Consider the following 23987-nt stretch of genomic DNA (forward strand, 5'->3'; position numbering starts at 1 on the left):
TGTCTGTGTTGCGAGTCCTGGACCCAATCCTTCACAGCGTGATCCGACTTGCCACTGGTGCTTTCCGGACCAACCCTGTGGACAGCATACTTCAGGAGGCAGGTGTCCCTCCACTGCGGATACGGCGCCAACGTTTACTGGCCGCTTATACTACGCATGTTTGTAGCTTGCCCGGGCATCCTAATTATCGTCTCCTGTTCCCTCGGTCTGTCGTCCATCTCCAAGAATGTCTGCCGCGGTCGAGTTGTATGATCGCGGTCCGTGTCAGAGAGCTTCTCTCCGGGCTTGGGGATTTCCCTCTTCCACCTCCTTTTCAGGCCCCTCTGTGTACAGCCCAATAGTGTGTGCCCTGCCCTTGCCTTCGGCTTGAATTGGCACAGGGCCCGAAGAACTCAGTCGCTCCAGAGGCCTTCCGCCGCCGCTTTCTTTCCATCCTTGCCACATATCAGGGCTCTGGCGTTGTTTACACTGACGGTTCGATGGTTGCTGGCCGTGTCGGTTAAGCTCTCACTCTAGGGGACCACTATGAACAACATTCATTGCCGGCTGGCTGCAGCGTTTTCAGCCGGCTGAAGTGGCCGTGCGGTTAACGGCGCTGCAGTCTGGATCCGCAAGACCGCTACGGTCGCAGGTTCGAATCCTGCCTCGGGCATGGATGTTTGTGATGTCCTTAGGTTAGTTAGGTTTAACTAGTTCTAAGTTCTAGGGGACTAATGACCTCAGCAGTTGAGTCCCATAGTACTCAGAGCCGAGAGCGTTTTCACTGCTGAGCTGGTTGCCATCTTTCGTGCCCTAGAGTATATATCTGCTTCTGCTCAGGTGACTCCTTTGTTATCTGTGGCGACTCCATGAGCAGTTTACGAGCTATCGGCCAGTGCTTCCCTCACTCTCATCTGGTGATGGCTGTCCAGGAGTCCCTCCATAGTTTTGCCCATTGTGGCCTCTCTGTGGTCTTTCCTTGGACCCCTGGTCATGTCGGCATCCTGGGCAATGAACATGTTGACCGCCTGGCCAAACAGGCCACCAGTGAACCAACTCTGGACATCGGCCTCCCGGAGACTGATTTGTAAGCATTCTTACGCCGCAAAGTTTTCACGCTTTGGGACACTGAATGGCGCGATCTGACAATATCCAACAAACTCTATGCTATGAAGGAAACGACAACTGTGCGGCAGTCATCCACGCGAGCCACTTGCAGGGACTCAGTTGATCTTTGTCGGCTCCGCATTGGTCACACCCGGCTGTCGCTCAGTTATTTACTGCCTCATGAGGATCCGCCTCTATGTCGCTGTCGGTCGGCTTTGACGGTGGTCTACATTTTGTTGACCTGTCCCCTTTCAGCCGTGCCCAGGCAGACATTTGCGCTGCCTGATATACTCCCTGCCCTTTCTAACAGATGACACTGCCATGACAGGCTTAGTTTTGCGTTTTATTCTGGCAGGGTTTTTTTTATCACTTAATCTAAGTGTTTGCCTTTTTTGTGTTGAGTCTGGCCTTCGGCCTAAGATTTTAGACTGAGTTTTTAATGTGTTTCTTGGTGGTTGCTTCCCCTTACTTATACCACCCGAGGAGATCACGAATGTAAAATTAGAGAGATTCGAGCGTGCACGGAGACTTTCAGACAGTCATTCTTCCCGCGAACCATACGCGACTGGAACAGAAAAGGGAGGTTATGACAGTGGCATGTAAAGTGCCCTCCGCCTCACACCATTGGGTGGCTTGCAGAGTATAAATGTAGATGTAGATGGTTGGCTTTTCCTTTTTTGTCTCTATGGTCGGCCAACCAGTCACACTCTGTGCAATTTTAATTCCTTTTGTCTGTTCTCTGTCTAAGTCTTTCTTGTCCTGTGTCATCTGCAGCCTTTTCCATTGTTCGTTTTTATTCCTGCGGGTGTTTGAAATTTTTGAAAAAGGGACCGATGACCGTAGCAGTCTGGTCCCTTCAATCCCACAAGCCAACCAACCAAATGCCCACTTTCAGCCACTCTATGGTGGACTTTTAACCTACCCAGCACCGTACCTTTGTTGTTGGGTAACAATGTTTCAACAGCAGATTTAGTTTTGCGTTTTATTCGTGGGCACTTAGTCTGCTCTCTGAGGTCGTCACCCTCCCTCCATTGTAACTCTGTCACACTTTCTTTGCATTTCTTTGTCTTCGTGGTCGTCTTTTCCCTACGTGTGCTCATCTCACCTTGTCTTTTTGGGATGGACGTTTTAATGTGTTGCAGAGTGGCTTGCTCATCCTCTTTTATTATTGTGATCAGCCAGCCCAGAATATATGCTCTATGGTTTTAATACTCTCTTCTACTTTTCCTTTTGATGGATGTTTTCTCCGCTTTTTGTTCTTTCCATTTGTTTTCTTTTTAGGTGTGGTGTCGGATATTTCTGTTCCGTGAGCCTTGCTTCTGTCAGGAAAAAGGGACTGATGACCATGTAGTTTGGTCCCTTTATACTCAAAACCAACCAACCAATCAACTTTGCTCTTCATAATATTGTTACATTCCATCCCGGATTTTGCATTACTTGTATCTATGAAGACTTGCAAGACATCAGCGCTGTAGTTGATCCAACATTGAAATTTGCCCCATAATTCTAATATTTGGCAGTTATGGCCAATTTAAAGTACAGCTTTTAAAGATGCATGTGCGAAAGTTGTCAGTTATTTGACCCCATTGAATAACAACAAGCACTGAGCAACAAGTACTACACTGTTGAGTGGGTAAAGGGTTTTGGTGTTGCTTTTAACACGTTCAGTAAAAAGTAACACGTTCAGAAGCAGTGGTCTGCACCATGCCACGATAAGAGGACTTTAGAACAATATAAACATAATACGTGATTTATATGGCAGAGAGGTGGTGTCCGGTGTTACAAGAATTGCATAGTGTAGCAAGGTGACGCTTGCAGCTAGTTGTTTGAAAAGTGCAAATAATACACATAAAAGAAAAATTAACTTGGGGTAGTTGGTGGGATATTAAGAGAGAGACTTCATGGTGGTGGATTGAAACATAAATCACAAAAGGAAAAGTAGTTCCTGCAAAACAGCCACCAACGCAAGTGAGTGGAATAATGTTGGATTGGTTTGATTGGTTTTGTAAAAGGACATATGTCCATAGAATAAGATGTGTCCTGAATGGTAACATATGTGCCCTGTGGAGTACATTGCTCTAACAACATACCTTATGTGCATCTTCTGACAATATTACAATAAAAATGAATAACATGGATAAAACTAACTACATTTCTGTCTTCATCATTGATGAAAAAGTAGAATACACACTGCTATATTATTAGAAGAGAATGTGGAGTTGAATCTTGGGTAGTAATATTGACAGCATGTTTCAAGATCATGTACACAATACAGAAGTGTGTTCAAAAGAAGGATTCTAGGATGTAAATATGTAAATTAAGTTAAAGCAGTACAAAGAATACCATGCCTTGATGCACAAAGAAGTCAATTTACTTGATAACTCCACGTAAATAAGTGTGCCAGCCAGACGAAAGGAAGGTAAGACAGATGGTACTTCATGGAAACAAGCTACTTTCAAATATGAAGTCCACTCAAAAGAAGTGCATCAAAAAACATTGCTTGATGTAGTCTGCATCACCCAGCAATGAAAACTCTCTTCAACATAAACTGGAAAGTGGAGTGACCACTCCTGCAGATGGTTGAGGAAAATATTTGTGTAGGCCACATGTCATATCAAATGATGACAGGTCTCTGATTCAGGAACTCAGTTTGAGTTTCTCAAAGTAAGAGTAAATCTTCGAAAGAATGTCTGTGCCACATTCTCAATCTGTGCAGAATGTAATGATTCTTTATGATCGCAGCTTCAGATGAGACACAAATGCACAACATAAAATTTAGTCAGTTGTCATGAAAAAGCAGAGAGCCTACAAACTGCTAAAAGAGCAACACAGAAATGGTTACAAAGGAACAACAATATATATGTTACATGTGTGGACCTACAACAGGTTCTACTTTGTCATACATTGGCACATTCCATGGTATTCTGCTGTAGACAGCTACCGTCATATAATTTCATGGTTCATGACTATGGTACTTAACTAACACGGTAAATTTAGGGATTGGATCTGGTGCAAGGTATGGTTCAGCCAAAATAGTTTCCTGTCCGATTAAGTTTGTGATGCTATAAGATGGTATGGAACACAAACTAATTATATGGTCTGACCACCATGTTGGGCAGAACAAGAACTGGAGAATTTTAACACTGTATTTCTATCTGGTCAACTGCAAGTACTGTGTAGAAATACATAAAAAGTTTTTATGTTTGAGTCATAGTTTCCTACATTGTGACAGGAACTTCGCAATGATTGAGGAAAGGAAGTGTCAAAAGTTATGGCTCCTTTAGAATGGAAGCATGTCATTGCTTAAGCCTCTGTAGAGCCTTCAAAGTTGACCATTCAGGAGATGATGGAAGATTTCAAGGGAATAGGATCCGTTTAGCTGGTTCTCAAAATGCCACCTACTTTGAAAATTACTGCTGTGCTCTGGTTGAAGCTATGCAGTGATGATCCTCAAGACACAAGTGTGTTTCATCCATGTGAAAGACATTGTATTGTGAAACATAGTTTTGAACATGAAGTAAAAGACATTCTGTTGCATTTTGGTTTTTGGTTGCTCTACCATGGGGTACTGAAACTTGTAAGAAGAGGAAGAAGAAAGGCAATCTGTTGGATGTGACGAAATACAGAGAATCAAAATCCAGGAATTTTATGAAAATATTCATTGTGCCAACTGAGTGTAATGTGCCAGCTTTGGGTCTCACCTTGATAATAAACTCATCTTTTTTTTTAAGACCAAAGTAATCAGTTTACAATAAATGTTAGTCTGTATCTTGCTATAATTTTTTTTATTTAAAACTTTGAGATTGTAGGCAACCTTATCATTATAGTAGAGTGTGATATACAGTAATGCTGTATATCAGTTGCTATACACTGTTTTTCCATTTTAATAATTATTTATTTTCTAAAACCTATCTTCAGTGCAATATTAAAAAGCACAACCATTTTCAACAGTCTGCATTTGCAAACAATAAATGTCTGCTATTACATTATTATTAACGGTTTTTATCGATTTCCTAAAATCTTGGAAATGTGCCATATAGCATTATTCATGCACGTGCTTCATTTTGCTATGATTATGTGCATCTATCAGGTGACACTAATTGAGAATATGATTGATTGGTGCCTTTTTCCAATCACTAGGAAACTTCAATGGACTCAGACGTTTGATATGCTGCTGTTGGAGAAGGAACAAGTTCAGTGTAATATGAGCAGTATTGTACAGCCATCTCATATTGTCCAGGTGCCTTTTTTCTATTAAGTGGTTACACAGTATAAAATGAACAGAAATTGATCATCTCAAAATCTGTCATTTTGATGTTGATGTGGTACTGAAAGGAGGAACTCCATTACAATATTCCATAATGAAATAGATTTGAAAGAGCAAATTGAATGTTTTGGCCTTGTGTGTCATCTTCAGTTTGTGTGCCAGTCGGCTCACTGATGGTGATTTCAGTCCAGCTAGTGACACTGTGAGCTGACTCCTTACTGTGAAAATTCCATCAAGATGTGTAATGTTAATATTCTGAAATTGGTCTTATGATGTTTTGAGTTTCAGGGTAGTGTACAAAGCTGATTTCGGAATGTCTCTCTACAGTCCCATGCATGGGTGAAGGCCATCTACCACTGAGCATCTACCCTGTCAAAACCACCAGCTGTCTACAGTAGATTTTGTCAGTCAAGCAACATTGAAAAGTATGAAGTTAGGCATATATTGCAATAGTTAATGTATACTGAAACAAGTTGTTCAAATGAATTTAATGCAGTGAAAACTAAATAATAACTAAATTTAAACACAGTGGCAAAGTTAAGTTGAATGGTTTATAATGTCAATGTAAGACACAAAAGTAGAAATGGCCAGACTTTAAATCATTAAATTCAATTATATAGGATCACATAGCAAGGTTGAACACTTAAGATTGAAGATAATGCAGTTCAATTATGTGAATAATTATGGATATTTGACGGATTCCCCAGTTACATAAGATAATGTGAAATCGGAACTAAAATCTAAGTTCCAACTGAGTGTTAATCATCAGTGATGCCGTGGCACTGTCAGTCGAAGTTCAGTACAAAACAGAACTATCAGTTGCGCAAAGTGAAAGTTCAGCAGTCACAAGAACGTACAACAATTGAATGTAATGAGAAAATGCCAAAATCCTCACGTATTGCTCAAAGTCTTATCATCCATGCAATTTTAGAGAGCTGAAATGGCACAACTGGTTGGCTGTCCAGAGACTTCTGTTCAACTACTGTATGCAGACTTAACAGTAACAGTTCACTGGCCCAGACCATGTGAGAAACACAGATACATTACCAAAAACTATGAGGCACAGCAGCACTGCTTATTTAAAACCTCAAGAAACCATACCATGCTAGTCATTTTCAAAACATCTTACAAAACTTAATTAAAATAAGTGATTGAAAGTACATTGTTTTTACTGAAACTAATGCAACTTGAAATAAGCACCTTCCCACACTGGTCACTTTGGAAGCTTACCAAACATTCTAAGATAAATATTACATTAAATATCAGTGAAAACATGATAAACTGCCATAGTATGCAACTGTTAATGCAACTGTTAAAATAAGTCAATACAAGGAAATATTTATATAGAAACAAGTTAGTCATATCAGATGAAATCATAATTTCCTACTCATTTACATGGTGCTTTAGGTTACTATGTAGCACATACCAAGTTTGAATTACAACCAATTGAACTGGACCCATCTTGATCACACTGCATAATAATTAATTTGTCAAAAATGCCTGAACACAAATTCACCAAAGGATGATGGATTTAATTTGATTTTGGCAGAGAAGCTGAGACACTGCCCTCACCAAAACAGTTTATTGTGCAGTATTGCTCCCTGTATATCTAGTAAAGCCAACCACCAGTGCCCTTAGATAGTGCAAGGAGTCTTCCTACCATTTCTTTGTTAGACACAATTTCTTCACTTCTAGTTGCACTGAAAATTCTGTCTCTCTTGCTCTCCAGTGCCATGCATTGGAAATAGGTGTGATGCAATTTCTTCACTCTCATCACAGATGCTACATTTACGGTCTTCAGTTATACCCGTTGTATGTAGGTGTTTTTTGAAATTCCCATGGCTGATCATCAGTCGAACTATGAGTTTAATCTCTTTCCTGTTCAAGCCCAGGATTACAGAGCTTCTTTTAAAACCCTGCTTTGGCATCATTACCTTACCATGTTTTTGCTTAGAGATCTTGGTCCAGTATTCTATGTGCTGTCTTCTAAGCCAGTTCCATAGTTCTAGTTTGATCATAGCCTTGGTGATTGTCGGGACAGGTTCTGGTCCAATGAATGGAGTCTTTGGCCCCCATCCTGGCCAATCTGTTGGCTTGTTCTTTGCCACCAATCGCTGAGTGACCAGGGACCCACATTAAGTTTACGCTATTGCTTTCCCTAGCTCCACCAGAACCCTGTGACATTCTGCTATAATCTTATATCTCTTGCAGGAGCTGCCAATGATTTCAGGGCTACCTGGCTGTCTGAATAGAAGTAGATGCTATGGTCCTTGTAGCACCTACATATATTCTCCTCCACGTACGCTCTGATTGCAGTAATTTCAGGTTGGAATACAGAGGCCAGTTTTCCTAAAGAGATGATGCCCTCCAGTCTTTGCCGAAACCTGTACAACCTGGCCCCAGCGCCTTGGTCTGATTTCGACCCATCAGTGAACCAGACAATGTCCCCTGTATCGTGTCAAACTGTTTTCCCATTGCTCCCTGCTTCCTATTATTATATTGTGTAAGGCTTGTTGAAGCAGTTGGGAGTTGTTATAAACACTACTGGCCGATAAAATTGCTACACCACGAAGATGACGTGCTACAGATGCGAAATTTAACCGACAGGAAGAAGATGCTATGTTATGCAAATGATTAGCTTTTCAGAGCATTCACACAAGGTTGGCGCCGGTGGCAACACCTACAATGTGCTGACATGAAGAAAGTTTCCAACCTATTTCTCATACACAGACAGCAGTAGGCCGGCGTTGCCTGGTGAAACGTTGTTGTGATGCCTCGTGTAAGGAGGAGAAATGCGTACCATCACGTTTCCGACTTTGATAGAGGTCAGATTGTAGCCTATCGTGATTGCGGCTTATCTTATCGCAACATTGCTGCTCAGGTTGGTCGAGATCCAATGACTGTTAGCACAATATGGAATCGGTGGGGTCAGGATGGTAATACGGAAAGCCGTGCTGGATCTCGATGGCCTTGTATCACCAGCAGTCGAGATGACAGGCATCTTATCCACATGGCATGGCTGTAACGGATCGTGCAGCAATGTCTCGATCCCTGAGTCAACAGATGGGGATGTTTGCAAGACAACAACCATCTGCATGAACAGTTCGATGACGTTTGCAGCAGCATGGACTATCAGCTCGGAGACCATGGCTGCGGTTACCCTTGACACTGCATCACAGACAGGAGCGCCTGCGATGGTATACTCAACGACAAACCTTTGTGCACGAATGGCAAAACATAATTTTTTTGGATGAATCCAGGTTCTGTTTACAGCATCATGATGGTCGCATTCGTGTTTGGTGACATTGCAGTGAGCGCACGTTGGAAGCGTGTACTGGGCGTGATGGTATGGGGTGCCATTGGTTACTCGTTTTGGTCACCTCTTGTTTGCATTGACGGCACTTTGAACAGTGGATGTTACATTTCAGATGTGTTACGACCTGTGGCTCTACCCCTCATTCGATCCCTGGGAAACCCTACATTTCAGCAGGATAATGCACTACCACGTGTCTGGATACAGAAAATGTTCGAATGCTGCCCTAGCCAGCACATTCTCCAGATCTCTCACCAATTGAAAACATCTGGTCAATGGTGGCCGAGCAACTGGCTCATCACAATACGCCAGTCAGTTCTCTTGATGAACTGTGATATCATGTTGAAGCTTCATGGGCAGCTGTACCTGTACATGCCATACAAGCTCTCTTTGACTCAATGCCCAGGTGTATCAAGGCCGTGATTACGGCCAGAGGTGGTCGGTCTGGGTGCTGATTTCTCAGGATCTATGCACCCAAATTGCGTGAACATGTAGTCAAATGTCAGTTCTAGTATAATATATTTGTGCAATGAATATCCGTTTATTATCTGCATTTCTTCTTGTTGTAGCAATTTTAATGGCCAGTAGTGTAGTCGGGCAGCATTTCCCAAGCCATTCCTATATTTGCATCACTGTTTTAGTGTGTGTGTGTGTGTGTGTGTGTGTGTGTGTGTGTGTGTGTGTGTGTATCTAGATATCCTAATGCAATCCAGTTTTTACCAGTTTTGAGTCTGTATGCACCAGCTGCTGCCTTCATCTTAACCCAAAGATGTAGTGGAGGCATGTCCAGCATGGCTTACGTCCCAGCGATTGGTGTGCTATTAATTGTGCCTGTTACAGCGAAGCAGGCCAGTCTCTGCACCTTAGCAAGCTCCTTAGCTGCAACCTGCTGTTGTACATTCTTCCACAACAATACGGCCCCATAGGAGATCCTAAGTCTAACCACTGTGGTGTGTGTCCAGTGCATAACTCAGGATCTTAGGCCCCAGTTTTTGTCACAAGCCCTTCTGGTACTCATTAGAGTACAATTCGCCTTGGAGCACATGCTCTTAATGTGAGGGGTCTGTGATAGTTTCTCATCTAAGATTATCCCTAGATATTTCACTATCCCCTTCGCAGGTAGAGTGTCATCGAAAAGCTTTAGATTCCAACTTTAGTGTTGGATGTGTTTCTTCGTGATTGATACCACAAGACTGTTAGGATTAACGTTTAGGTTCTATTTAATGTACCAGTCTTGCACTTTGTCCAACGCATCTTGTGCCATATTCCTAACTGTATCAGTAAGTTTGCCAGGTATTACTAAGACAAGTTCATCTGCGTATCCTTGGCAAAAGCATTGCCTGGAATTTAGTTTCTCAATGAGTTCATTCACCACTAGATTCCACAATAAAGTGGACAAAACTCCTCCTTGTGGACAACCTCTAGTGGTGTTAATTACCATTTTTTCATTCATCATGAGGCCTCTACCCTCCTTCCACTAAGCATGGCCCTAGTCCACCTACATATAGTGGTCACTAGGTCATCCACCTCTGTTGCCCTAACCATGAAATCGTAGGTTGTGTTACTAAAAGCCCCCTCGATGCCCAGGAAGATGCAGAGGGCTATTTCTTGAAAGCAAAGTCCTTTCTCCACCCTCCCAACAAACAGATGGAGAGCTGTCTCGCTTGATATACCTGGTTGTGTGTGTTGGGGTTTGAATGCAGAGGAGCTCTAGTTAGCCTCCTCTCCCCAACATGTACATTAACCAGACTGATCAGTCTCATATCCTTGGCCTTCGTATGATCAATTCTCCTGGCTTTGGAATAAAGACAACCTCCACTGCCCTCCAGGCATTGGGAATGACTCCCCCTGCTAGGTAAACCTTGAACAACCTGCACAGGACTCTTACAAGATTCTCTCCTACTTGTTTCAAGAGAGCTGGAAAGATTCAATCTGAGCCAGGTGACTTGACCCATTAGGATTTTCCCACCGCCAACTGGATTTTACTGAGCTTGCCACACTCTCAGTCCTCTCTTTGAGTGCCTGAGAACTATTGTCTTCCAGGGGTTGCATTCTGGTCTATGTTATCCACCAGAGCATATTGAGGACAATGACTTTTGAGGAGCAGTTCTAGTGTCTCATGTGCTGTCTTTATATATTACCCATCTTCCTTCCTCAATGTACCTCCTGGATTAGTTGGTACTCTAGTGAGTATTTTGTGAAGCCTGGCTTGAGATAAGCACCTTCCCATGCTGGTCACTTTAGAACCTTACGAAACATTCTAAGATAAATATTACATTAAATATCGGTGAAAACATTATAAACTGCCACCATATGCAACTGTTACAGTAAATAAATACAAGGAAATATTTCTGTATAAACAAGTGCATCATATCAGGTGAGATTGTAATTTCCTGCTCATCTACATGGTGCTTTAGGCTACTATATAGCACATACTAAGTTTGAATTACAACCAGTTGAACTGGACATGTCTTGAACACACTGCATAATAGTTAATTTGTCAAACTATCTAACACACATTGACTAAGGATAAAGATAATGGTGTAGTGTAAAATATGCTGTCTTTTGGTGTGTGGAATTGTGCAGTATATTTAGTTCTGGTCAAATTAATTGAGTAGTTTTAGTCAAATTGTAATACCCTGGATCCAGTTGAGTTCCAGACCAACTATGTATTCACTTTACAGTTTGATGTATTGTTTATGCTTTTGGCAGTTTTGGCTTACTAGTAGTACAATTTAGTGGTATTGTAATCAGTGTTTATAAGAATTAATTAATGAAAAACTATACAGTGCTATATTTAACTCCTGAAGTTGAAATGCACAGTTTGATATAACACTGTTGAATTCAATTTTAGTGTTTTTCTATGTAATAGTTGTGAATAATATTTTGTAGCTGGAAAGTGACAAATTTACAGTTGGCTATGCATCTGATTTTTCGAGAAATCTGTCAGCAGAGTTAGCATATTTGATTTGTTGAATCCTTTGTTTATTGCTGTCCAATTATTTTGGCCGCATTCATCTTTTTTTTGTCAATGAGTTTGAGTATGTTTAAATGTGTGACAAAAATTCTACTTGCCATCATAGCACTGATCTTGGAAAAGTCCTAAAATTGCTCATAGATACTAGTGCAAAAGTTATATGAATGTGAATTTAAATACTCCCTCATAGCTGTCAGACTTTTCTCACAGGAAAGTAATCCCAATGGATAGTAGGTTATGGGCATTTCTCTTGGCTTAGGAGGAACATAGTTCACCAGAGCAAAATATTAAACACATAGATGTTAGTGTTTCAGTGTTAAATGGGAAATGTTCAGTGTCAATCAATCCTGTGCACTTTATGTTAGATTCACATTGCTATCTCACTTGTTGTATTTGAAAGTTTGAATGTATAACAAATTTTCAGTTACCTTAATTATGTGTTCAAATTAATTTCCAGTGTTGCTTACAAAGATTTGATACCATATTTGTTTCTTAAAAAAAACTGCCTCCAAAATTGAGGTGTGTTATACTCAAATTTAATATAACAAGTCCAGTGTTTGAGTCAAAATTCCCAGTTGCCTTAAAAATGGCCATATATTCAATGCTGCAGGAAATCTATCTCTAACTAGCAACATTGGGTTCAATTGGCAGCAGCAGTGCACCAGCGCAACGAACATGTTACAGGGATTCACAAGCTTGCTAACAGTGTCTCCCTCATGCCCCACAATAACAAACCCAGAGCACTGTCTAGCCCGTGATGTGTCATTGCTGTCTACAGTGCCAGCGAACTTGAATTGAAAGGATTTGTATTATTGGCAACAGAAGAATATTCTCTATAGTAGCCAGTTTCACAATGGAAAAAATAAAAGGTATTCATATGATGCAGGCTATAAATAGAAAGTAATATCATATGCTGAACAATGTGGAAACAGATCAGCTGAGCAGCATTTCAGTCCTCCAGCAACAGAAAAAACACTTGCTATTGGCAGGCTAGTAACGGAGAACTGAAAAACGTGAGGAGGGTTAAATGTGCAAATAGATGGCTGAATACAAAATGGTCAAAACTAAAAGACGATGTATTGAAATGGATTCAAGCACACCATCTAAATGATATTGCAAGTACTACAAAAATGACTCAAATACATGCTTGTAGGCTAGTGCTGCAGTGGAACTTAATAGATATTAAGGGTGAAAATGTTTGGTGCTACAGGTTTATGAAGTGTCATGGACTTAGCATGCAAACCAAGACCTAAACATCTCATAAAATGCCATAAGAGTATGAAAAGAGAGTATTATCATTCTGTCACATTATTATACAACATTGAAAGAAAACTAATGTGGAACTAAGTTAAATAGTGAATAAAGACTTGATGTGCCAAGTAACAAAATTTTTACCATGAAAGGTGATAAAACAGGAACTATAAAAACAGTGAACATGAAAAAATGCACTACACTGATGTTCTTTCGTGTTGTGTTGATGGTACTAAACTTAATCCAGTGACCATTTTCAAGTGCTGAACAATGTCGAAACCTGAAATACTACCAGGTGTTGTTAGCATACGTGACAAGGGTTGGATGAATGAGGCTGGTATGAAATTATGGATTAACATTGTGTTGAAACGAAGGAAAGTCATTTCACTGAAGAAGAGTTCTCTTCTTGTGCTAGATCACTTTAGTAGTAATTTATAAAATTCCGTGAAAGAGAAATTTAGACAGTTAAATACAGAACTTACTGTTGTTGCAGGACGACTTACTACACAATTGCAACTTCTTGATGTCTTGACAAATACACTAGACTGAGGAGCCAAAGAAGCTGGTACACCTGCCTAATATCGTGTAAGGCCCCAGTGAGCATGCAGAAGTGCCGCAACACGATATGGCATGGACTCGGCTAATGTCTGAAGTAGTGCTGGGGGAGGATTGATAGCATGAATCTTGCAGGGCTGATAAATCAGAAAGAATATAAGGGAGTGGAGATCTTTTCTGAAGAGCTTGTTGCAAGACATCGTAGATATGCTCAATAATGCGGTCCTTTGGCTCCAAAAGGCCATATCAGTGATGTTTTGCTGAATGGTTTGCACACTGAAACTTTTTGATGGCCCAACATTGAAACCTGGAGCAAGGATTTCATTTCCATCACGTTGAATGATTCTCTTCATTTAGTCTTCGTCTCGTTCCTGCAGTATCTTTTTCTGGCCACAGCGATGTCAGATATTTTATATTTTAATGGATTCCTGATATTCACTGTACACTCGTGAAATGGTCATATGGGAAGATCCCCACTTCATTGATACCTCAGAAATGTTGTGTCCCATCCTCATGCTCTGGCTATAACACCACATTCAGACTTGATTAAATCTTAATTATCTGCCATTGTTGCAGCAGTAAGTGATACAACAGCTACATCCTGCACTTGTTGTCTTATATAGGCATTGCCGACCGCAGTGTCATTTCTGCTTGTTTACATATATCTATCTTTGAATATGCATGCTTATACCAGTTTCCATGGCATTTCAGTGTATTTAAATTGTATATGGAAGAAGATTGGAACAAATGTATGATAAATTAAGCCCAACATGAGTTCCTGACAAAGGGAGTTCTGAAATGATCTACAAACAAACAACCATGTCAGTCAGTAAAGCAGTTGTGATGTAGGGTGAGAGAAAACATCATTGTTAAGTCTATCAATGGGTCAGCATAAATAATGCTCTTAATGGTAGAGAAGACCATCTTATATATAAAGAGGACAATGATGCTAAGGAAAGTGGAAAGTTCCGATAATGAATTTCAGTGATTTTAAAGCTCATTTTGGTTTTATAAACTAAAATATTTTTTAGCTGACTTTGCAATGTGATAAAAAATGGTAAAAATATACTTTTCTTAAATATTGCTTGAACATTAAGGTGCACCTTACAGTCTGTAAAATATGGCAGTTGTTTTCTTGGAATGCACTTTGATTTGATCTGATGAGCTCACATCAAACAATGTACTTAAGGATTGTTGCTACTGTCCCGAGGGTCATCAGATTGCGCATAGTGGTCCGCAGAACAAAACAGTATTTGTACTCTGCCACTGTTGTTTACTATCTGCTCCTTTCATCTCACCGTGTGTGTAAACATAGTCCTATTGCGGTAGCACCCAAAAATGTTTTATAGAAAGCATTAATTACAATTGCATAAACATAAGAGTGTAACAGAAAAAGCTGCCATTGGGTAACTGAAAAATATGAAATTGTGATCTATTTAGTACAAGTTTAAACAAGGTTATGTTGCATCAAGAGACAAGTAATTCTTTTGACTCAAAAGTATACTGTAGGTCTAAGTATATAAGAATAAAACTATTTTGGGATCTGAAGAACAAATCAGTATTTGATGCATACGGAGGGGCTTTGATCACAGCTGCACATGAATGTGGCATTGAATCCACAGGCTTCTGTAACAGGTCAATTGGGAGTTCAGACCATGGGTCCAGTAAGATACCAGCAAATTGATTTAAGTAGCTTCTACCGTGAACACATAAAGTCAGCACGTATCAGAGGTTGGATTTAGACCCAGACTCCGGCTTAGGCACTAAAAAAAATTTCAGATTTTGGTCTGAAAAAATTTGAAAATAGACAGAGGTGTGTTTCGAATTGTTGACCTCCTGAAAGAGCCAATTATGTGACATTTTCTGTCTCCTACAAGGAATCATATTCTTTCTTAAAATGTATCTGTACAGGAAACATCCCCACATCATGACACTTCAACCACCATGCTTAGTGATCTATGCCTGATCCATGTTTTGCCCCTTCATTTTTTTTGTGATGTATACAGGGTGAGTAACTTGTCACCTCGAATAATTCTGAAAGTATGAGAGTAGCCAAAAAGTTTGTGGGACAAACGTTGCATGGGACAATGGGGGGCCACAATATGACGTTGGTGTTGTGTTGCTAGATTGGGTTGCGTCAGAGATATGGTCAACTTTTTTTTTTTTTTTTTTTTAATGGAATGCTACAGTTTGGTACTTATTTGCTAATAGTGGCTATTGAGACGAATCCAATGATGTGCAACAATAAGGTCTTTGAAGGTCAATGAAGGTCAGAAAGGTGGCATGAATGTCCATTTACATTAGGTCTGTTATTGAAAGTAATACCTTTAGATACAAGGAACAGAATGTGGTATCAACACGATGGGTGTCCGGCACATTTTTTGCTGACGGCTAGAAATGAGCTGCAGAGACAGTTCCCAAATCATTGGATTGGACGCAGAGGTGATGTGCCATGGCCAGCTGGTTCACCAGACTTGATGCCTCTGGATTATTCCTTGTGGGTATTCGTAAAATACATTGTTTATAAAGATGTACCAAGTACACCTGAAGATACGCGAGAGAGAATTGTCAGAGGATGTGCTTTGATAAGTGCCCAGTCCATGATATGAAGATTGCAGCACTACATTCATACCAATGATCATCACTTCAAACACCATCTGTAAATGGACGTTTATGCCACCTTTATGACCTTTGTTGACCTTCAAAGACCTTACTGTTACACATCATTGGATTCGTATCTATAGCTGCTATCAGAAAATATGTAACAAACTATAGCATCCCATTTAAAAAAGAAAGTTGACCTTTATAGTTCTGAAGCAACTAAAAACCAACATCATATTATGGCCCCCGTTGTATCTTGCAACTTTTGTCCCACAAATTTCTCAACTCTTACCATACTTTAAGAGTTATTCTTGGTGGCAATAGTTAGTGACTCACCCTGCATACTGGACACCATCAGAAAATAAATACATTAAATTAATTTTTGTCACTCCATAAAACCTTAGACTTATTGTTGGCATTCCAAGTTTGGGGTTTCCTTGCAAACTCTATCCTGTCCCTATTTTTTTATTTTATGGGTGGGTTTGTGTCATTTATCATGTAAATCACCTGTTACTAAGTGACTTTTTGCAGTAGTCGTATGTCGGCTTAGTCCATTATGTTGCTTCAGGTCATCCCTGATTTGTTGAGATGTTTCTCTTGGAGCAGCAGCTGATCGCTTACAAATCATTCTGTCCTTCCTCCTCACTTTTCAGGGATGACCTCACCATGGCTTATTGATTACTGTTGTTTTCTGTTTTTGCCATTGACTGTGAACACTTGTTGGTGGTTGTGATATGCGATAGTCTCTAACAGTACTAGTCTGCTACCTCCCAATCTTGAAGACATGCAAAACAGCTTGTCTCACATCAAGGAAGTGTTCTGTTTTGCTATACTTCTAGTTCTCTACAAGTAAACAATCACTGAATGAATACCTGAGTCATAGTAGTTAATGAACACCATACCATTAAGGCAAGTTACTTACTTTTGAGCTTTTGTGACAGCATACCAACACAACTGCAAAATACTTCTGAGCACTGCTGTAGCCTAACGAAACACTCCAAATACTGTTATCTGCATATTTGCAGTGCTCACTGTAACTTTTTTGCAGCACATATACAGTCGCTATGCTTTTACTGAGGAGGTACTACAAATGTGGAACAATTTCTTTTTCCTGCTCAATTACAGGCCGGCTAAGATTTTACATTTATTTATGCTACTTCTTCATCTGTACACATTTTTCTTTCCATGCACCTGACGTCCAATTTGTATCTTGTCTTTTTGGAACTGTTTTGCTGTGGGGAATTTACAAACTCAATTCTGTTTCTGTATTTGGGTTGGTTTTAAATATCTTTCTTATTTATACAAGTTTCTTGTATGTCTTTGTGTACTCCTGTAAGCCAATGAGGGTTTCTTTTTTTTTATGGTTTCAGTACTGCTGCACAGTTTTTGTTTCCAGTATTCTAATACTCATTAGCCTTGTTTGCTGAATTTTGTCTCCAGTTATTTTCCTACGTATTTATCTATACTTCTGTATTGTTTCTGAATTTAAATGTTTGTGCTGGTGTTCTGTTTCCTAATATATTTCTTTTTTTCGTAATTTTCACTATTTTTTGTTGATTCTAAAATTAGTATTTGTGATTCAGGTGTGTATTCTGGCCAGATGACTCCCTTGCAATTCGGAGGTTCTGCAATTTTGAAGAATGAATTTTTACTATAAACATCTTCTGTTAACTGAAATGCAAAGTCAATCTTTCATAATCTTCTTCTTGTGGTTCCATTTTCCCCACAATTTGGCTACATGACTTCTCATAGATCCTTAAATTTGTCTTCCCCTGATCCTCCCACACTTCGTATTTGATTGGGATGTTGCAGTCCTGTTGTTACCCATTATTGCTTCACTGCTTCTTGTCAGAAAAGATGAGTAGTCATGCTTAGCCTACTGTTTTTCTTTCTCTCTGTTCTGTGCTTTCTCTACACTGTCAGTATTGCTAAATTATCTGCAAAAGTTGGAAAGACAATTTTGACATTATCCATTTTCTAACCAAGTAGTATTCAACTTCTGGTATTAGATTCTGACAACTGCTCCATCTGTTCAATGTTCACTTTTCTAGTATTATCTGAAAGAAGAATGGATTTAGTCCATTGCCTTGACTAAAGTCTGTTCATAACTCCAATGAGGCAGTAGTTCTTTCAAGAGAACTTGCGTTGTCTTCTGTATTTCAGATTCTTTAAGAATTTTGAATAAAAGCAGTCTTGCTTTGTAGTCATAAGCCTTCTAAAATTTTGCAGATGTATCCCAATAGTATTTTGCTCCTTTAGTCCTTTATCATTCTGCCCTTCACAGGACCATCCTGCCCTAAGCCATCTCTGATATATCTTGTATTTTAGGATTTTTGCTGTTGTTTCCTCCTTGAACTTTTCATAGAATTTCTTTGGATGTTATGTGAACATGGTTATCGGTTATTCTAGGCCAGGTATCTTACTTTTATTATTCAGTGATAATGGTTAATGTCAACTGGTCTCTGTCTCACTCTGAAATTCATTATCTTTTTAGAATTGTGCTTTGTTGTTGGCACATAAGCTGTCTGATGTTCTCAAATCATATTATTGTTGACCTCATATCTTTTTAATGGTGTATGCTAAATGTCTTTTTCGTACCATTTTTCCTTTTTTCTTACATCTACAGTCAGGCAGACATTCATAAAGAAAAACATTTTCTCCCATGACTGTTATTGAATGTACTTGTTCAAAATTAATTTGGCAGCTGTACGATTCTCAGGTGGTAGCTCAGTGTGAGGTTTGAATCCTTTACAATTCCTTTTCAGGTAATACGTTCCTTGTGTTAACCATGTTTACAGATTCCATATTCATTACAAGATGGGATTCTTCATAATCTGTATGCCTAGACCATGGTAGTACTTCATGTACTAATTTCTATCAAAGTCATGTCATACTGCATGTCTTAATATCCACTCCCCAAGCACTAGGCATGACATTTAATAACATTGACTTAGTTCATAGTAAGCTGTCACTTGAGTATGGCATAAGTCAAAATTCCAGTTGTGAATAAATACATTTAATAGCAGTTTAGGCAGAAAATGTTCTCATTAGCATTCTGTACCAGTCTGGAGATAAAAGTTTAATAAAACTTGTATGTTTTCCTCTGGAACTTCATCAGATGCTTCTCAACATTGTTCTGAGGACTGTTTTACCTTCTTCATTGTTCTTGTTATCCTGATATATTGGTGCATGTGCATTAATTATTATGTACGTCTAATCTAAATATTGAATTATTACGGGGAGAGACTTTTTCTGGAGGTAATGAAAAATTTGGTACCGTTTGCAACATAATTGCCATTTATGAATGTAGAGTCTAGTTCTGGAATAGTTTTGCGAATTTCTTCCATATGTTCTTTGTGACGAATCTACAGTTCTCTGAATGTGATATTTCTTCATCTGTGAATGTGTTATTTTGTAATGCCAATTTTAATTTGTTATCCATTTACAATGTTTGAAACTATTCTGAGTTTGCCAGTAGTGTCACTTATTATGATGGATTCATCTGTCACTGAATGGCAGTTTTCATAATGGAAAGAAAGTGAAAGAAAATTTTACACAAGGCATAAATGCTTGTCAGATTAAAGATGTTTTTGTTTACTTTTCTGTGTGAAGTGTCTAGTAGGAAGTATGGCTACAACCAAATTACTGGCTTCTGTAGTTATTTACAGTACTGAAGACAGTGAGAAAATGGAGAGCAAATTCTTACTAACATTCTGTTTTGTTAACTGTCACAGTTTATCATGTCCTCTTTAATGATATTTTCTAGCCTAATGTAGGGCAATTTGTGGACCAATCACATGTTGGTGGGCGTTAATAGAAATCTATTTATTTACTGTCTCGTCAGTTGTAAATCACTGGCCATTTCTTCAAATATTTCAGGTGGAAACCTCAACAAGATATGCATCTGATAGTGCAAGGTAAGTTTTCATAATTCACTGCAAAACTTTTTGAGAAATATAAATTTTTATTTATTAATTGTGAAAGTACTTCAGATATAAAACACACTACTGTAATTATTCATTAATGCTGTTTTGCAACAACCATTATGTGACTACTCCTAGATAAATACAGCAAACGTCTGATAGTCATACAGGAAAATAAAAGTTCAGGTGGCATATCTGCAGCTGTATTGTGCTTAATGCAGCACGTCACATGAAAATCACTGAAATTCAACAGATTCATCTTGATGGGCACAAGTAAATGTCATACTGCAGTAGAACAAGTAAGAAAAAAGTGTTACTGGTTATATATCCAAAAGTTGGAGCTGATTCCCAGCCTTTCAGATTAATGAATATAGTGGTGAACACCTATTTCAATGCAGTGCCACAGTGGTGCACAGGTAACACACAAGCTTGTTATGGTGACAGTTTACAGGCCACCATCAAGAAGAATTGTAAGTAGCTGGTGCCAGTTTCAGTAAGGTTGTGAAGACTTAGCTGGAGAATCCTCATTATCTTCGTTTCTCTTTTGCCCTGTTGTGTTCCTGAAGGCTGCCCCATTCATTAGACACATTACAGGTGACAAGGTAATGCATAATTCCCAGCTCCGGGTCAACAGGTAGGGTTCGCACATACTCTCTGGTACAGGCCAGGCCCAGAGAGGGGTGACTGCCTAGTCTTGTTACCTGCCGAAATGCCAATTGGCTTCTCTGTCAGGTGTTCAGGAGGTGTGACCTGAGGTGTGAACAGTCATTTACGGTGGGTGAATTCCCCCCCCCCCTCCCCCCCCTGAGGAGGCCTCCAGTTGGAAGGAGCGTGCCATTTGAGATGTTGGCCATCATATGGGATTTTTTTTTCCAATGACTCAATCAGCATCTTAGTGTGTGTCTACTAAATGTAAACAGAATGAGGGTAAAGATTTGAAGGCCCTCCCAGCTGCACGTCAGTTCCTCATGGTATCACGTACCAGAGGTGGTTGGTCCTTCGCTATGGTTAATGCATGCATTATTCCGAAAGGTGTTATTGCAGTTGCATGCCCTGTGAAATCCTGTTCTCATTTACGTAATGCAACTTCTGAAGAGGTATTGTGGTTTCCAAGCCCAACAGCTGCTTACAGCATCACTCCTCCAGAGTTATCCTGTTTGTGTTGAGGACCATTGTACACTGAACTCTTCACATGGTGTTCTTTACATTCTGATGTTAGATGGCCTCACCGAGGGAGTAATCCACACCTACCCCTCTAATCATGGCATCACTGCAGCCCTGTTGAGTAATGAAAAATATGGATGCAAACTTAATGCCCACATGCACTCCTTTTCTACCATTTTCTTGAGTAGTGTTTGCCTCAAAGATTAAAGCAGGCTATGAAGTCATTCCCCTCCCCCATGAACCACGGACCTTGCCGTTTGTGGGGAGGCTTGCGTGCCTCAACGATACAGATAGCCGTACCGTAGGTGCAACCACAATGGAGGGGTATCTGTTGAGAGGCCAGACAAACGTGTGGTTCCTGAAGAGGGGCAGCAGCCTTTTCAGTAGTTGCAGGGGCAACAGTCTGGATGATAGACTCATCTGGCCCTGATTAAATGATGGTGCCGTCCTCTTGGGTAAAATATTCTGGAGGTAAAATAGTCCCCCATTCGGATCTCCGGGTGGGGACTACTCAAGAGGACATCATTATCAGGAGAAAGAAAACTTGTTCCACAGATCGGAACATGGAATGTCAAATCCCTTAATCTGGCAGGTAGGTTAGAAAATTTAAAAAGGGAAATGGATAGGTTAAAGTTAGATATAGTGGGAATTAGTGAAGTTCGGTGGCAGGAAGAACAAGACTTCATCAGGTGAATACAGGGTTATAAATCCAAAATCAAATAGGGGTAATGCAGGAGTAGGTTTAATAATGAATAAAAAATAGGAGTGCGGGTAAGCTACTACAAACAGCATAGTGAATGCCAAATTGTGGCAAAGATAGACACGAAGCCCACACCTGCCACAGTAGTACAACTTTATGTGCCAACTAGCTCTGCAGATGAAGAAATTGAAGAAATGTATGATGAAATAAAAGAAATTATTCAGATAGTGAAGGGAGACGAAAATTTAATAGTCATGGGTGATTGGAATTCGAGTGTAGGAAAAGGGAAGAGAAGGAAACGTAGTAGGTGAATATGGATTGGGGCTAAGAAATGGAAGAGGAAGCCGCCTGGTAGAATTTTGCACAGAGCACAACTTAATCATAGCTAACACTTGGTTTAAGAATCATGAAAGAAGGTTGTATACATGGAAGAACCCTGGAGATACTAAAAGGTATCAGATAGATTATATAATGGTAAGACAGAGATTTAGGAACCAGGTTTTAAATTTTTAGATATTTCCAGGGGCAGATGTGGACTCAGACCACAATCTATTGGTTATGACCTGTAGATTAAAACTGAAGAAACTGCAAAAAAGTGGGAATTTAAGGAGATGGGACCTGGATAAACTGAAGGAACCAGAGGTTGTACAGAGTTTCAGGGAGAGCATAAGGGAACAATTGACATGAATGGGGGAAAGAAATACAGTAGAAGAAGAATGGGTAGCTTTGAGGGATGAAGTAGTGAAAGCAGCAGAGGATCAAGTAGGTAAAAAGACGAGAGCTAGTAGAAATCCTTGGGTAACAGAAGAAATATTGAATTTAGTTAATGAAAGGAGAAAATATAAAAATGCAGTAAATGAAACAGGCAAAAAGGAATACAAACGTCTCAAAAATGAGATTGACAGGAAGTGCAAAATGGCTGAGCACGGATGGCTAGAGGACAAATGTAAGGATGTAGAGGCTTATCTCACTAGGGGTAAGATAGATACAGCCTACAGGAAAATTAAAGAGACCTTTGGAGATAAGAGAACGACTTGTATGAACATCAAGAGCTCAGATGGAAACCCAGTTCTAAGCAAAGAAGGGAAAGCAGAAAGGTGGAAGGAGTATATAGAGGGTCTATACGGGGGCGATGTTCTTGAGGACAATATTATGGAAATGGAAGAGGAGGTAGATGAAGATGAAATGGGAGATATGATACTGCATGAAGAGTTTGACAGAGCACTGAAAGACCTGAGTCGGAACAAGGCCCCGGGAGTAGACAACATTCCATTAGAACTACTGACGACCTTGGGAGACCCAGTCCTGACAAAACTCTTCCATCTGGCGAGCAAGATGTATGAGACAGGCGAAATTACCTCAGACTTCAAGAAGAATATAATAATTCCAATCCCAAAGAAAGCAGGTGTTGACAGATGTGAAAATTACTGAACTATCCGTTTAATAAGTCACAGCTGCAAAATACTAACGCGAATTCTTTACAGACGAATGGAAAAGCTGGTAGAAGCAGACCTCGGGGAAGATCAGTTTGGATTCCGTAGAAATGTTGGAATACGTGAGGCAATACTGACCCTACAACTTATCTTAGAAGTAAGATTAAGGAAAGGCAAACCTACGTTTCTAGCATTTGTAGACTTAGAGAAAGCTTCTGACAATGTTGACTGGAATACTCTCTTTCAAGCTCTAAAGGTGGCAGGGGTAAAATACAGGGAGCGAAAGGCTATTTACAATTTGTACAGAAAGTAGATGGCAGTTATAAGAGTCGAGGGTCATGAAAGGGAAGCAGTAGTTGTAAAGGGAGTGAGACAGGGTTGTAGCCTATCCCCGATGTTATTCAATCTGTATATTGAGCAAGGAGTAAAGGAAACAAAAGAAAAGTTCGGAGTAGGTATTAAAATCCATGGAGAAGAAATAAAAACTTTAAGGTTCTCCGATGACATTGTAATTCTGTCAGAGACAGCAAAGGACTTGGAAGAGCAGTTGAATGGAATGGACAGTGTCTTGAATGGAGGTTATAAGATGAACATCTACAAAAGCAAAACGAGGATAATGGAATGTAGTCGAATTAAGTCGGGTGATGCTGAGGGAATTAGATTAGGAAATGAGACACTTAAAGTAGTAAAGGAGTTTTGCTATTTGTGGACCAATAT

At 39.8% G+C, this 23987-nt stretch overlaps 1 protein-coding gene across 5 annotated transcripts in view; it reads left to right on the top strand.

Annotated features, from left to right (window-relative positions):
* The window catches only part of LOC126427299 (putative zinc finger protein 66), a 138579-nt gene that overhangs the window by 82742 nt on the left and 31850 nt on the right, over positions 1 to 23987 (top strand). For 3 of the 5 annotated variants that reach the window (XM_050089601.1, XM_050089602.1, XM_050089600.1), the window contains one exon: positions 19930 to 19967. In XM_050089601.1, the coding sequence (XP_049945558.1) occupies positions 19930 to 19967 (38 nt within the window). Of the gene's footprint in view, positions 1 to 5641; positions 5787 to 19929; positions 19968 to 23987 lie in introns of those variants that run through there. The other 2 variants (XM_050089605.1, XM_050089603.1) reach the window with 2 other exon arrangements.

The sequence above is a fragment of the Schistocerca serialis genome, chromosome 11, assembly GCF_023864345.2.
Source record: "Schistocerca serialis cubense isolate TAMUIC-IGC-003099 chromosome 11, iqSchSeri2.2, whole genome shotgun sequence".
NCBI lineage: Eukaryota > Metazoa > Arthropoda > Insecta > Orthoptera > Acrididae > Schistocerca > Schistocerca serialis.